We start from the raw sequence: 13,237 nt of genomic DNA, 5'->3' as shown, positions 1-13,237 counted from the left end.
CCGTGATGCCTCGGGCGGCAGCCGTAGCGCGGTGCGTGCTGGGAGTTGTAGGCCCGGCGGCCTGCTCGTCCCGTGGTGCCCCGCGCGGGCTCTTCAGTTCCGGGCGGCGCGGCGGGCAGGCCGCGGTGCGGGGATGGAGGGCGGGTTCGGCTCCGAGTTCGGGGCCGCGGGGGGGAAGCTGGACCCGGGGCTTATCATGGAGCAGGTGAAGGTGCAGATCGCCGTGGCCAACGCGCAGGAGCTGCTGCAGGTGGGGCGGGGCGGGGCTGGGGCGTGGGGCTCGGGCCGGGGCTGGGGTGGTGGGCTGGGGGCTTGGGCGCCCTGGGGGAGGGGCTGGGGGGGCGGCGGGCTGAGGGGCTGGGCTGGGGCGTGGGGCTCGGGCTGGGGCTGGGGTGGTGTGCTGGGGGGCAGTGCTTGGGGGGAGGGACCGGGCTGGGCGCTCTGGGGGGTGGTGGGCTGGGGGGCGGGGCTGGGGTGGTGTGCTGGGGGGCAGTGCTCGGGCGGTGGCCTGGGGGCTTGGGCGCCCTGGGGGGCGGGGCCGGGCTGGGGCGGTGGGCTGGGGCGGTGGGCTGGGGGGCGGGGCTGGGGTGGTGGCCTGGGGGCTTGGCGCCCTGGGGGAGGGGCTGGGCTGGGGCGTGGGGCTCGGGCCGGGGCGCAGGGCGGGGCTGGGGTGGTGTGCTGGGGGGCAGTGCTTGGGGGGAGGGGCCGGGCTGCGGCGCCCTGGGGGGCGGGGCTGGGGTGGTGTGCTGGGGGGCGGTGCTCAGGCGGTGGGCTGGGGGCTTGGGCGCCCTGGGGGTTGGGCTCGGGCTGGGGGCCGGGGCCGGGCTGGGGCGCTCTGGGGGCGGAGCTGGGGCGGTGGGCTGGGGGCCGGGGCGGGGCTCAGGCGCGCCCGGAGCCGCGGGCCGGGGCTGGGGCCCGGGCTCTGACGCTCTCCGCTCTCCTCAGAGGATGACCGACAAGTGTTTCCGAAAGTGCATCGGGAAGCCGGGGAGCTCGCTGGATAACTCGGAGCAGGTGAGGGGCCGCGCCCTGGGGCTGGTTCCCCGCACTCGGGCCGCATCGGGCTGAGACCCTCACAAGGCCACAGAGCCCGAGCTCCAGCCCGAGCCTGAACATCCGCACCGTCCAGCCCCGCAGCCTGGGCCCCGTGCGCCTGAGCCGGTGGCAGGGCTCTCGGTGCCCTGTGGACGTGCTCAGAGGCCCCGCGTTGCTTGCGCGCGTCCCCCAAGGCTGCCTGAAGGCCCAGCTCGGCGGGAACGTGGCCGCTGTGTCCTGGAGCCTGCGGTTCTCCGCTGCACGGGCGCAGCCCCCAGGAGATGCCTGCCCAGCCCTTGCTGGGCGCCAGGCCTGGCCATGCCTGCAGCTGCACGGCTCGCTAGGTCACGCCCTCACTGTGATAAAACTGCGGCCCACCTCACTTCAGTGGGGGAAGTGTCTAATTTAAACATGCTAGCAGGATGGGATGGTGTAATCCAGTGGTTTTCTAACTTTTTTCTGGCGACCCAGTGGAGCTGGGGGTGAGGGGTTTGCAGTGTGAGAGGGGCTCAGGGCTGGGGCATAGGCTTGGGATGCAGGGGTGAGGGCTGTGGGGTTGGGCTGGGTCAGGGCTGGGGGTGCAGGCTCTGGGGTGGAGCTGGGGATGAGGGGTACAGGAAGGTGCTCTGGGTTTTTGCGGAGGTGGGGCTCAGGTCTGGGACAGGGGATTGGGGCACAGGTTTATCTTGGGTGGCTCCTGGTCAGCAGCGGTCCTAAGGCAGGCTTCCTGACTGTCCTGGCACCACAGAACGTGCTGTGCCCTGGAAGCAGCTAGCAGTAGGTCCGGCTCCTAGGCGGAGGCGTGCAAGTGGCGCCGCGGGGCTCTTGTCTGCAAGCACCATGTCTCCATCTCCCCACCCCACCCCCCCGCTCCCATTGGTCAGTTCCTGGCAGTGCGTGAGGGGACGCGAGGGCAGCGCACGGAACCCCGTGGCCACCCAGCTAGGAGCCAGACGTGCTGCTGGCCGCTTCCAGGGCACAGTGCGGTGTCAGAACAGGTAGGGACTAGTCTGCCTTAACCGGGCAGCACCGCTGACCAGACTTTTAACAGCCTAGTCGGCGGGGCTGACCAGAGCCACTGTGACCCAGTGCCTTACATTCCACGACCCAGTATTGGGTTGCAACCCACAGTTTGAAAACCACTGGTGTAATGCCACGTGTCTCATAAGAACAGAAGAGCCTTCATACTGGGTCAGACCAAAGGTCCATCAAGCCCAATATCCTGGCTTCCAACAGTGGCCAATGCCAGGTGCCCTAGAGGCAACGAACAGAACAGTTAGTCATCAAGTGATCCCATCCGCTGCTGCCCATTCCCAGCTGCTGGCAAACAGAAGTCTCTGTAGCGTGCCTGGGGGAGGGGGAACTGCTGATCTTTGCAGTGTTGCCCAGAGTGGATTCTCAGATTTGGGCTGCTTTGTGCCATCTCCCTGAGGCTCTCAAAGCACTTTACAAGGTGAATATCCTCATCTGTATGATGGGAAAAGCTGCTGAGAAAGGAAATGATTTGCCCAAGGTTACTTGGAGAGAGGGAAGGCCAGGGACTCCCTGTAACATGCTTTAGCCAGCTGCCCTGGCACTTGCAATGTTCTGTTGTCTGAGCTTTGTGCTTGCTTTGGTGTGGCAGATAGTGCACTGGATCTGGCCTCTGTTCCTAGCTCTGTCACTTGCCTGCTCGGCGACCTTGGGCAAGTCATCTACTCTGTGCATGACTCAGATTCCCCATCTCTAACTTGGGGATAATGAGCCCTGCCCTCCTTGCTAAAGCGATTTGGGTCTGGGGTGAAGAGTGAAAAAGCATTATTATTCTATTTCAGAAGTGTATTGCCATGTGTATGGACCGGTACATGGACGCCTGGAACACAGTCTCACGAGCATACAACTCCCGGCTGCAGAGGGAGAGAGCCAACATGTGACTGGCTTCCAGCAGCCCTGACAACATGCTTCAGTACTGCCCCCTGCTCTGGGAGAGTGACTTGATTCCTGGACTAGCCAGAGTGGCCCCGTGAGAATGAAAGGAAAGGTGGTGGGAGTGAAATCCCTGTGATTTGGTAAATTTGGCATTTTCATCATGGTAGAGCAATAAAGCCACATATGGAGCCTCTCCCCGTTATTAGCCTGCATGAGCTCAGTGTCTGAATAGTGCAGAATGCAGGCTCAAAGCAGGGAGGGGTGATGGTGCCTGGCCAGAGGGGTGGCTGCTGCCCATTCTGTCAGTGCCGTCACCTGCTAGTAGGCTTTGCTTAGTGCCCTGGGTGGAGTCTGAGGCCCAGGGTAGGGGGCTGAGAGACTGGCTAGGGAATATTTTCATTGACGGGTGCCCTATGAAAGGGCTACGGGGGCAGGGAACCTTTCCCGAAAGGATGCTGATCAATCCACCTGCCCTACTCCCCAAGGAAGTGAACATGAGCCTTATCGGCAGTGCACATCCACCCCTGGACTGCGGGTTTGGTGTCTCTAGAGGAAGGTTGGTCTCTGAGCTGGGCCGGCAGGTTTGGTGGATTCACAAGGAAATTGTTAGGCAAAGGTGTGGGGCTCACCGCTTGCTGCCAAGTATCCCACGGGTGGGAGGGTTTCAATACATGGGGACATTGGATTGTTACAAGAAATAGTCTGGCCTGCCTTGGCTTGCAGAGCTGGGTGCTGGGAGTGCATCGGCCCCAGCCCCTGCAGCAGCACTGTGCCATACAACCGCGTGGGCTGCAACCCCAATAGTTGCTGCCAAATGAGAGATCTGGAATTAAAAATCTCCACCTTTGTCCCAGCATAGAGCTCAGCTGCAGGCCCCCAGCAGCCTGTCCTGGCCAGCCTGTGCTGGCCTTTCCTGCGTCACCAGTGCACCTTGTCCTGGCTCTGTTCCATTATTAAGGTGCCTGACAAGAAACCTGCAAGGAAATGAGTGCCAGGATTGCTGGGGGTGGGGGTGTAGAGAGGGGCTGCGTGGAATTGCAAAGAGCAAAGGTTAAAGGAGCTGACTCCGCCAGCTGGCCTCTTGCTGTTTGTTTTCCCTCTCATGCCCCTTCACTTTCAGTCTTTGCCCTTTGCTTTTCGGGGCCATGAAGATGTCCCTTCCCCACTTGGGATGTGATGAATCTCTGCTCCAGGTATTGGATTAAATACTGTGACCAGCTAATGGCTGCTGGCCCCCTCAGGGCCATCTCTGGGGTTTAGACAACTTGACCAAGGGTTGGATGGTTTCATAGGGGTCCTAAGCCAGAAGCCCCAGAGGGCAGGACCAACAGCTGCCCTAGTCCTTCCAGCTCCTACAGTGCCCCCTTTTTGCTCTTACCCAGTCAGTGGGTCCCCTGAGACTGGTTATTCCTTGAGTCATTGAGAACCTGTGGACCAGGAGAAGGGACCAAACGCCCAGCAACTGTCTGTTAAAATGTCAGTTGTTTTGTTCAGCTTTTTGGCTTCTGGCCCCAGCTCAGTTGAGGGGGAAGTTAAATAACAGAGTGAGGGGAGCTGAGTGCTGTGGCTCTGCAGCGCAGTGCTCGCGGAGGTGCTACTCCGTGCGCTGCTGTGATCCAGAGCCAGGCGGTGTTAGAGCTCTGCGCTACTCCTGGGATTTTATCATCAGCTCAGCCTAACACCCTGTGGGCTCTTTCTTGATCACAGCTGTGCATGGAGCAGATGCCTCCCTGAGCCCTATGCTGAATAGGGCCAGAATCACATCTGGGCCTTCACTGGGCCTCAGGGCGGTCGTCCTGCTCTCTGGTCCTGCACAGGTGCATTATGGAGTTGTGCGCAGCCTGGGGCTTGTCACTGTCTTGTGCTTAGGAACACAGGGTTTGCCAGAACAAAGCAGGATTTGTGGGCAGGTGGAGTCTGCCTCCAGGAATGTTTAATAGCTGCTGGGGCCAGCAGAGCCCAACCCACTCTGCTAGGAGACAGCATTGCAATCCCAGAATCCTAGGGCGGTTCCAAGCCAAGAGGACGTTGGATTGTGACCTGGGGAATCATTGCTGCATAAACAACTCAGCAAGGGCTTGAAGTTGCCTTCTAAGCTGCACTAAGGTTAGAACATAACATCTAACGGCAGAAAGGGTTGGAACCAGTCTCACAACCTCCCTGACACCATGGCAGGGCAGTGTGCACTTATAGTAGATCAACAGCCTGGAGGCCTTTTTAAATCAATGGGCCAAGCCAGGAGCCTGTCCAGGAGCCCCTAAGCAGGGGCAATGCCTGGACCACCCACCCAATGGCTGCATTAGCTCATATTGTGCTCACCTGAAAGGACTCTGGGCCCAGCCTGTGTTGTAATGCAGCACAATGGTACCTACTGGGAGCTCTCTGGGCAGGGCTGCGCTTTGGCCATGGTAGGCTGAAGGATTGTCTCTGCACCAGATGTTCACCGTGGGTTGCATCCTGAAATCCTCAAACCCCTCTTCCCCCTCCCCCTCCCCGCCCCACTCAGCTGCTGCCTTACCTTGGAGGTGCCTAAATTTCCAGCCGCTGATGTGCACAGAACTACCTCAGTCCTGACACCGCCAAGCTGCTCTGCCCCTCGTTCACACCTAGGCGTCCCCCCATCCCCTGTGGGCCTGATCTGGTAGGTGTGCTCAGAGCACAAAAGCTGGCCAAGGGGGTGACCATCTCAGGAATTTTTGGGACTGGCTGAATCTGTTGATCCCAAGACACCAAATAGCCCAGGTGTTTGTTTGGGCACTCCTCTGTGATATGGGCCAGCTGTTTTCAAATCCTTGCTGTGCTGGATTTAGAACCGGGGTCACCTGCCTTCCAGGCGAGTTCCCTAATCGCCCGGCAATGATTCTCCTGGGTGGGAGTCTCTCAACCTCTTGCTGAAGCTGTTTCCCTTTGTATAACTAACTCTTGGCAGCCAGAAAGAACCCAGCAAGAGCTGTGTGGTGAGGGCACTCCCCAGGGAGGTGGGAGACAAGTCCTTGCTCCACCTCAGGAAGAGCAGGGATTTGAAAACTGGTTTCCCACCCCAGCTGAGTGCCCAAAGACCAGGGCATTGGGCTATAAGGGAGGTGTGGGCTGCTTTGCCATGGGGCTTTTCCTGGGAAAGGGCTGACATGGCATTCTCAGCTGAGTGCCCTGTCTGGCTAAGGACAAGTGAAGACAGGTGCCACGTTACCTTGGAGGGGCTGGGCTTATCCTGAGGGGGAGGGATAGCTCAGTGGTTTGAGCATTGGCCTGCTAAACCTAGGGTTGTGAGTTCAATCCTTGAGGGGGCCATTTAGGGATTTGAGGCAAAAATTGGGGATTGGTCCTGCTTTGAGCAGGGGGTTGGACTAGATGACCTCCTGAGGTCCCGTCCAACCCTGATATTCTATGATTCACTCGGTATTACCCACTGGCTGACATAGGCAGCTCCTCACTCAGTGCACCGGTGGTTGAACATCCCTGTCTTAGGTGAGTGACTTTCCCCTAAGGGTGCCTGTGAGTTAGGCACTGCAATACTGAACATTGTGATACCAAAGTCCTGCCATCCCTGGCAAGGTGCTTGAGGCTGGCTGGGGCATGGGCAGGGGTACAGATCTGGGGTGGGGCTTCTGCCGGTGAGGGGCATCCAAGGAATTGGGTCTTGGGTGGTCAAGCTGTGGTACAGTAGGGGGGTTTGGTTTGGTTTCTTGTCGCTAGCAGCTCAGCCCTGAAACCCAGGGGCAGAGGGTCTGCAGAGCTGCCTCCTGGAGCGTGTGTGCAAGCACCAGTCATGGGCCCCTCTGGAAGGGCCTTGTTGCATTAGCACCAGGGTATAAATCACCTGCTCGGAGCTGGTGATCCCGCAGCCACTGTGGTGATAGTGTGTGGTTTTTACTATATGCAGCCTGGGTTTCCAGCAGTTCGGGGCCTATCTAGCCCTCACACACACTGTGCTGCAGGGGCTTGGGTGAAACAGGCCATATTTATTTACAGGAGCCACTGTCTAGAATTGCACCATTCTAGGCAAGCAAGCTCTGATTAGTGCATGCCCTGGTGCTGAACCATAGCTGGTGCAGAGCGTCAGCTGCACCTGCCTTTGGCATTGGACCATCTTCACCCCTCGGCAGTATGAAGGAGTGTATGTGGGCTAAGGAAGTAGTGCCCCAGGCACTCTGGTAACCATTCCATCCCACGCTTCTTTCCTTCCCTGAGTACAAAAATGCAGCTTCACAGCTTGAGGTTCTGCCTGATCCAGCCCCGGACGGCGGTGACTTTGGTGTAAACGCCAGGGAAGTAAGGCCTTGCACAGCCATAGCCCCAGCTTGTGATTCCAGCTAGAAACCAGCGCCCTGAGGGTTCCTTGCAGGCCAAGGGGCCACCTGCATCGCCCTGCGGAAAGAGGGAGACCAGCCTGTGTCAGGGCAAGAGACCCCAGCCGTCCTCGACATGTGCTCTTGCTCCCAGCAGCCGATTCCTGAGAGTCACCTCGGGCCCAGCCCAGCTCCATGGGGACCTGCTCCCCTCAACTCCCTGCTTCCGGGGTGGCTCTGCACATGAGCTTGCGTACACAGGCTGTGGCCTGAGATTAGGGATCTCTTGTGGGGAGAGAGGCACTGGGAATGGTGACTGTCAATGAAACACAGAGCTGTTAGCAGGGGGAGAACAGCAGCTGCCCAATGCCTCTTGGCTGCCTGGTGTTCCCCTGATTCTCGCTGCTAGGGGCCAGCCAAGGGACACTAGACGGTTGGGGAGAGGAGATCCCAAGCAGTCAGTGAGGGAGCAGGGCAGGGGCCCAACAAGGGAGAGGTTGGGCTGAGGGAAGTTTCTGCCCTGTGGGCCCAGCTCCAGGGCTCCCTTGGCCAGTCTGTGCTCACCAAGCAGCTGTCGATGGTGCCCTGCGGGAAGCCGGCACACACCATCCTGCTGCTGATCTGGATGGGGTAGAATTTCTTGCAGGCCTGGTCGCCAATTACATTTACTGCGGCCTTTTGCAGGTGCTTGGACATGATGCCTACAAAGACAAAGATCGCTGTCAGCCTGTGCACCGGAACCTGGGGAGAGGGGAGTGGGGTGTCCTGTGGTGCTTGGCTGCAGCATGCGGCACCCAGGCTATGGGCCGGCTCTTGTGACATGCGGGTGAGGCCCCTGTTGGGGAAGGCTGGGCTCTTCCTGCCAGAGCAGGCATGCACTGGGCAACTGGATTTGTTAGTCAGGGGTTGTGTTGATAGGAATGGTGCAGGTGTTCGCGGGCAGATGATTTAGCTGGAGTGTGGAAATCAGGGATGGCACAGGCGACAGCCAAATGGGGGTGGTGCACACATCAGAGCAGGGTGAGTGGGAGCACAGAGGTCAGGGACAGGCATGGATGTTGGCCGCACTGTGCGGGTGCATATATCATATGAGAGGAACAAGCTAGAGGGGGTGTTGGTGTTGGCTGGACAGATATGGTGTAATGTGGGTGTTGGCTGGAGGGTATGGCATGGTGGGGGCAGCGCGGGTGTTGGCTGGAGGGGTGCGGTGTGGGTGTTGGCTGGAGGGATATGGCATGGAGGGCAGCATGGCTGTTGGCTGGAGGGGTACGGTGCGGTGTGGGTGTTGGCTGGAGGGGTACGGCGCGGTGTGGGTGTTGGCCGGAGGGGTATGGCGCGGTGGGGGCAGCGTGGGTGTTGGCTGGAAGGGTACAGAGCGGTGTGGGTGTTGGCTGGAGGGGTACGGCGTGGTGGGGGCAGCGCGGGTGTTGGCTGGAGGGGTACGGTGCGGTGTGGGTGTTGGCTGGAGGGGTACGGCGTGGTGGGGGCAGCGCGGGTGTTGGCTGGAGATGTGGGGGCAGCGCGGGTGTTGGCTGGAGGGGTACGGTGCGGTGGGGGCAGCGCGGGTGTTGGCTGGAGATGTGGGGGCAGCGTGGGTGTTGGCTGGAGGGGTACGGTGTGGTGGGGGCAGTGCGGGTGTTGGCTGGAGATGTGGGGGCAGCGCGGGTGTTGGCTGGAGGGGTACGGTGCGGTGGGGGCAGCGCGGGTGTTGGCTGGAGATGTGGGGGCAGCGCGGGTGTTGGCTGGAAGGGTACGGCGCGGTGTGGGTGTTGGCTGGAGGGGTACGGCGTGGTGGGGGCAGCGCGGGTGTTGGCTGGAAGGGTACGGCGCGGTGGGGGTGTTGGCTGGAAGGGTACGGCGCGGTGGGGGTGTTGGCCGGAGGGGTATGGCGCGGTGGGGGCAGTGCGGGTGTTGGCTGGAAGGGTACAGCGCGGTGTGGGTGTTGGCTGGAAGGGTACGGGCGCGGTGGGGGCAGCGCGGGTGTTGGCTGGAGAGGTGGGTACGGTGTTGGTGTTGGCTGGAGGGGTACGGCGCGGTGTGGGTGTTGGCTGGAGGGGTATGGCGTGGTGGGGGCAGCGCGGGTGTTGGCTGGAGGGGTATGGCGTGGTGGGGGCAGCGCGGGTGTTGGCTGGAGGGGTACGGCGCGGTGTGGGTGTTGGCTGGAGGGGTACGGCGTGGTGGGGGCAGCGCGGGTGTTGGCTGGAGGGGTACGGCGCGGTGTGGGTGTTGGCTGGAGGGGTACGGCATGGTGGGGGCAGCGCGGGTGTTGGCTGGAGGGGTACGGCGTGGTGGGGGCAGCGCGGGTGTTGGCTGGAGATGTGGGGGCAGCGCGGGTGTTGGCTGGAGGGGTACGGCGTGGTGGGGGCAGCGCGGGTGTTGGCTGGAGATGTGGGGGCAGCGCGGGTGTTGGCTGGAGGGGTACGGTGCGGTGGGGGCAGCGCGGGTGTTGGCTGGAGGGGTACGGCGCGGTGTGGGTGTTGGCTGGAGGGGTACGGCGCGGTGTGGGTGTTGGCCGGAGGGGTATGGCGCGGTGGGGGCAGCGTGGGTGTTGGCTGGAGGGGTACGGTGCGGTGTGGGTGTTGGCTGGAGGGGTACGGCGTGGTGGGGGCAGCGCGGGTGTTGGCTGGAAGGGTACGGTGCAGTGTGGGTGTTGGCTGGAAGGGTACGGGCGCGGTGGGGGCAGCGCGGGTGTTGGCTGGAGAGGTGGGTACGGTGTTGGTGTTGGCTTGAGGGGTACGGCGCGGTGTGGGTGTTGGCTGGAGGGGTACGGCGTGGTGGGGGCAGCGCGGGTGTTGGCTGGAGGGGTATGGCGCGGTGTGGGTGTTGGCTGGAGGGGTATGGTGTGGTGGGCGCGGTGTGGGTGTTGGCTGGAGGGGTATGGCGTGGTGGGGGCAGCGCGGGTGTTGGCTGGAGGGGTACGGCGCGGTGTGGGTGTTGGCTGGAGGGGTACGGCGTGGTGGGGGCAGCGCGGGTGTTGGCTGGAGGGGTACGGCGCGGTGTGGGTGTTGGCTGGAGGGGTACGGCATGGTGGGGGCAGCGCGGGTGTTGGCTGGAGGGGTAGGGCGCAAACAGTGGCCAGTTTGGAGCAGTGTTACTTATGTATTGGCTGGATGCACAGGTGGCCATGGCTACACTGTGTACAGCACAGTACCATCTGGGTCCCCGGGACCATACCTCCTTCCTTGGTGGCACCCCAACCTGTGATGAAACAGCGTGCCCCGTCCCTGAAGATGTGGGAATTGTCCGGGAGGCAGATGGGCTTGATGGCACCGGTGAACCGCACAGCTGTGGCCAGCTCCAGCAGTGCCACGTCGTAGTCCAGTGTGTAGCCGTTGTAGAACGGGTGCTTGTAGATGCGGAAGATTTTCTCCACCCTCCCGTCCGTGCCACTCAGGAAGGGCGTCCCCAGAATGCCCACCCACATCTTGGGGTCACTGTAGCTGCAAGGTGGGAGAGAGCAGTGGGGCTGTTTAGGAGGGGGCTCAGCACAGCCAGCAAGGGGTCGCCTTCCTGCAGGCACTTCCTGCAGGCATACGCCATGGCAGCACTTGCTGAGCCATGCGAGGAAGCGTTTGCCCCGGCCCTGAGCTCAGTGAAGGCCCAGCAGTGGGCAGTGCTGGCAGGAGCCCTCCCCTTGCCCATGGTTTCAGTGGCAGTGCCCCCATGACTGGTTCTCCATGGTCTCTGCCCCTGGGCAGAAGCTGTGTGGTGGGTCTCTGACACGGGGCAGGAGTGCTGGCTTGGCAGCCTAGGACATGTGGAGGAAGAGCTGAGCAGACAGCCCCGAGGAGGGCCCAGCTGGGCCAGGCCACAGTGACCCTGTCTCACTTACATGTCGAAGCAATGAGCTGCTGAGAGCAGCCATTTGTCAGCAATGAGGACGGCCCCACACTTGTGCTCCTTCCGCCGCAGCCAGAGGCTGACCTGCCAGGGCCACTCGCCCTTGGCTGCTCCGCTGCCACCCACTATCTTGCTGAAGGCCACGGCAGGGGTCGTGCCGCAATCTGAGACAGAGGAGGAAGGCAGCTGCTGGTTAAGCAGACATGAGTGTCTGAGCTCCCTCCCTGCCCCACAGCAAGCAGGCTCCTGGGAGAGGCGTGGGTGAAGTGCTCGGGGGTAGCCCACTGTGGGGGATGTGGGGAAGGAAGGAGCTGGGTTTGGCAGATACGGAGTTAACAGGCCTTGCTGGGACCCCGGTGCGAAGAACCCGATGGCTGTCACAGAGGGATTGGGTTGGATGATCAGGGGGTACTTCCTGCCCAGGCAGGCTGGGCCATCGGGCTCTATGGAGCTGCTGGACCAGATCATGATCAGACTGGGGTTGAGTGGCAGGCAGCAGGGAGGGGCCTGTGGGTAAGCAACAGGATAGGAGCGGGACAAGCGGCAGGCCATGGCAGCATTCAGGGCTGGGCAGAGGGAACCAGGTGGGGCTTGGCTCGGGGCAAGACAGTAGGGAGGGCCGGGCAGGACAGCCAGGCAAGAGGGCCAGGCGGGGCTGGGCAGTATGGAGGACTGGTCAGGAATGGCAGGAGGGCCAAGCGGGGCCGGGCTGTGGTGAGGGCCAGGGAGGGCTGGGCAGGAATGTTGGGCAGGGCAGTGGGGAGGGCCAGGCAGGGCCGGGAAGCAGGGCGGGCAGGAAGGCCTGGTGAGGCCAGTCAGTGGGGACAGCCAGGCAAGATGTCCAGGTGGGGCTGGGCAGTGGGGAGGGCCAGGCAGGGCTGGGCAGGAAGGCCAAGCAAGGTCGGGCAGTAGGAAGGGCCAGGCAGGAAGGCTGGGCTGGGCAGTGCAGATGTCTTGGCAGGGGGGACCGGGCAGGAAGGCTGGGCAGTATGGAGGGTCGGGCAGGAATGCCAGGCAGGGTGGGTCAGTGGTGAGGGCCATGCAAGGCCAGGCAGTGGGGAGGGTGGACAGGAAGTCCAGGTGGGGCCAGGCTGGCCAGTACTCACTGCAGTTGCGCTCGTCAGAGCCGTTGCTGCAGTCAGTGACGCCGTCGCACTCCGGGTTCGCTTTCCCAATGCAGATCTTGCTGGAGCACTTGAAGGTGAAGCTGGTACAGGTCACCCCTGGAAGGTGACAACCCACAGCCAACTCAGCGTGTGGCCCGCGGTGCCAGGCCTGTCTGATATGGGGCTGGATTGTTCCCTGCGATGGAAGGTGCTTGCTGCATGGCAAGGGTGCTTGTCCCCCCTCCCCCCTCCCACTCCAATGGTGCAATGGAGGTCCCCCCCTCCACTGGTGCCTGCCATGCAGTTTGATTGCCTCCCCCCTCCTCTGGTGACTGATGTGTGGTGGGGGCTCTCCCTCCCCCTTCACAGGCGCCCCAAGCCTGGCTCAAGTCTGGTACCTGGGAGCTGGTTGGGCCTGGCAACCCCTGTGGTCTTTGGAGCAGCAGTGGTGGTTTTCCTGGGGGTAGCAGTTGGCTTGCTGGTAATTTGGCTGGCTGGGCTGGTGGCTGCCTCGTTGCTGCTGGGCTGGGCTGGGGAGCTGCTTGTGGTGGAGGTCCTGGCAGTTACCGTGCTGGGCGAGGTGCCTGCTCCAGAGCTGGGGTTGGGCTTGGATGAGATGGCATCTAGGATCCAGTCCTTGAGTTTGGTTATTCTAGAGTACACCCCGGGCCTCTTAGCCTGAGCACAGCCAATCCCCCAGCTTACAACACCGGCCAGGTAGAATAAACCTGGGGTCTCCTCACAGGCCAGCGGGCCGCCCGAGTCCCCCTGGGGAGAAGCCAGGTAGTGACAGCTCAGTATACTCTTCCCAGAGCCCCTGAGGGAACTCCTCAAACAGAGGAACCGCCAGGTGCTACAGAGAAATGGACAAGAAACTGTGCATTGCACATTTGTGGAATATCCTGCATGTAGGGGGAATTTCACCCAGCCTCTCAAGGTCAGCTCATGCCCTGAAGCTCCCATACCCTCTCACCCCATCTAGTGTGACTGTGCACACTTTCTTTAGCTAATCAGTGGCCAGCTGTGTTTAGACTCTGGGCCTCACTGATATCCTGTGGC

General features: G+C 61.8%; 2 protein-coding genes across 3 annotated transcripts in view; one reads left to right on the top strand and one right to left on the bottom strand.

The window, feature by feature from the left end:
* The first annotated feature begins 99 nt into the window (after positions 1 to 99).
* Positions 100 to 3,146, top strand: TIMM13 (translocase of inner mitochondrial membrane 13). The gene is made up of 3 exons (XM_074939228.1): positions 100 to 250; positions 946 to 1,014; positions 2,850 to 3,146. Exons 1-3 carry the CDS (start codon positions 134 to 136, stop codon positions 2,946 to 2,948), a joined length of 285 nt encoding a protein of 94 aa, XP_074795329.1. The 5' UTR covers positions 100 to 133; the 3' UTR covers positions 2,949 to 3,146.
* A 3,746-nt stretch (positions 3,147 to 6,892) lies between these two features.
* The window catches only part of TMPRSS9 (transmembrane serine protease 9), a 75,163-nt gene continuing 68,818 nt past the window's right edge, over positions 6,893 to 13,237 (bottom strand). For both annotated transcript variants that reach the window (XM_074939442.1, XM_074939443.1), the window contains exons 15-20: positions 12,577 to 12,946; positions 12,179 to 12,295; positions 11,065 to 11,236; positions 10,407 to 10,672; positions 7,797 to 7,933; positions 6,893 to 7,311 (exon numbers count right to left, since the gene is read on the bottom strand). In XM_074939442.1, coding sequence (XP_074795543.1) covers positions 7,150 to 7,311; positions 7,797 to 7,933; positions 10,407 to 10,672; positions 11,065 to 11,236; positions 12,179 to 12,295; positions 12,577 to 12,946 — 1,224 coding nt within the window. In that variant the 3' untranslated portion in view covers positions 6,893 to 7,149. The remainder of the gene's footprint in view (positions 7,312 to 7,796; positions 7,934 to 10,406; positions 10,673 to 11,064; positions 11,237 to 12,178; positions 12,296 to 12,576; positions 12,947 to 13,237) is intronic.

This window comes from Natator depressus, chromosome 25 (assembly GCF_965152275.1).
Source record: "Natator depressus isolate rNatDep1 chromosome 25, rNatDep2.hap1, whole genome shotgun sequence".
In the NCBI taxonomy this organism is placed as follows: Eukaryota; Metazoa; Chordata; order Testudines; family Cheloniidae; genus Natator; species Natator depressus.
This window is presented reverse-complemented; position numbering and strand designations above follow the sequence as displayed.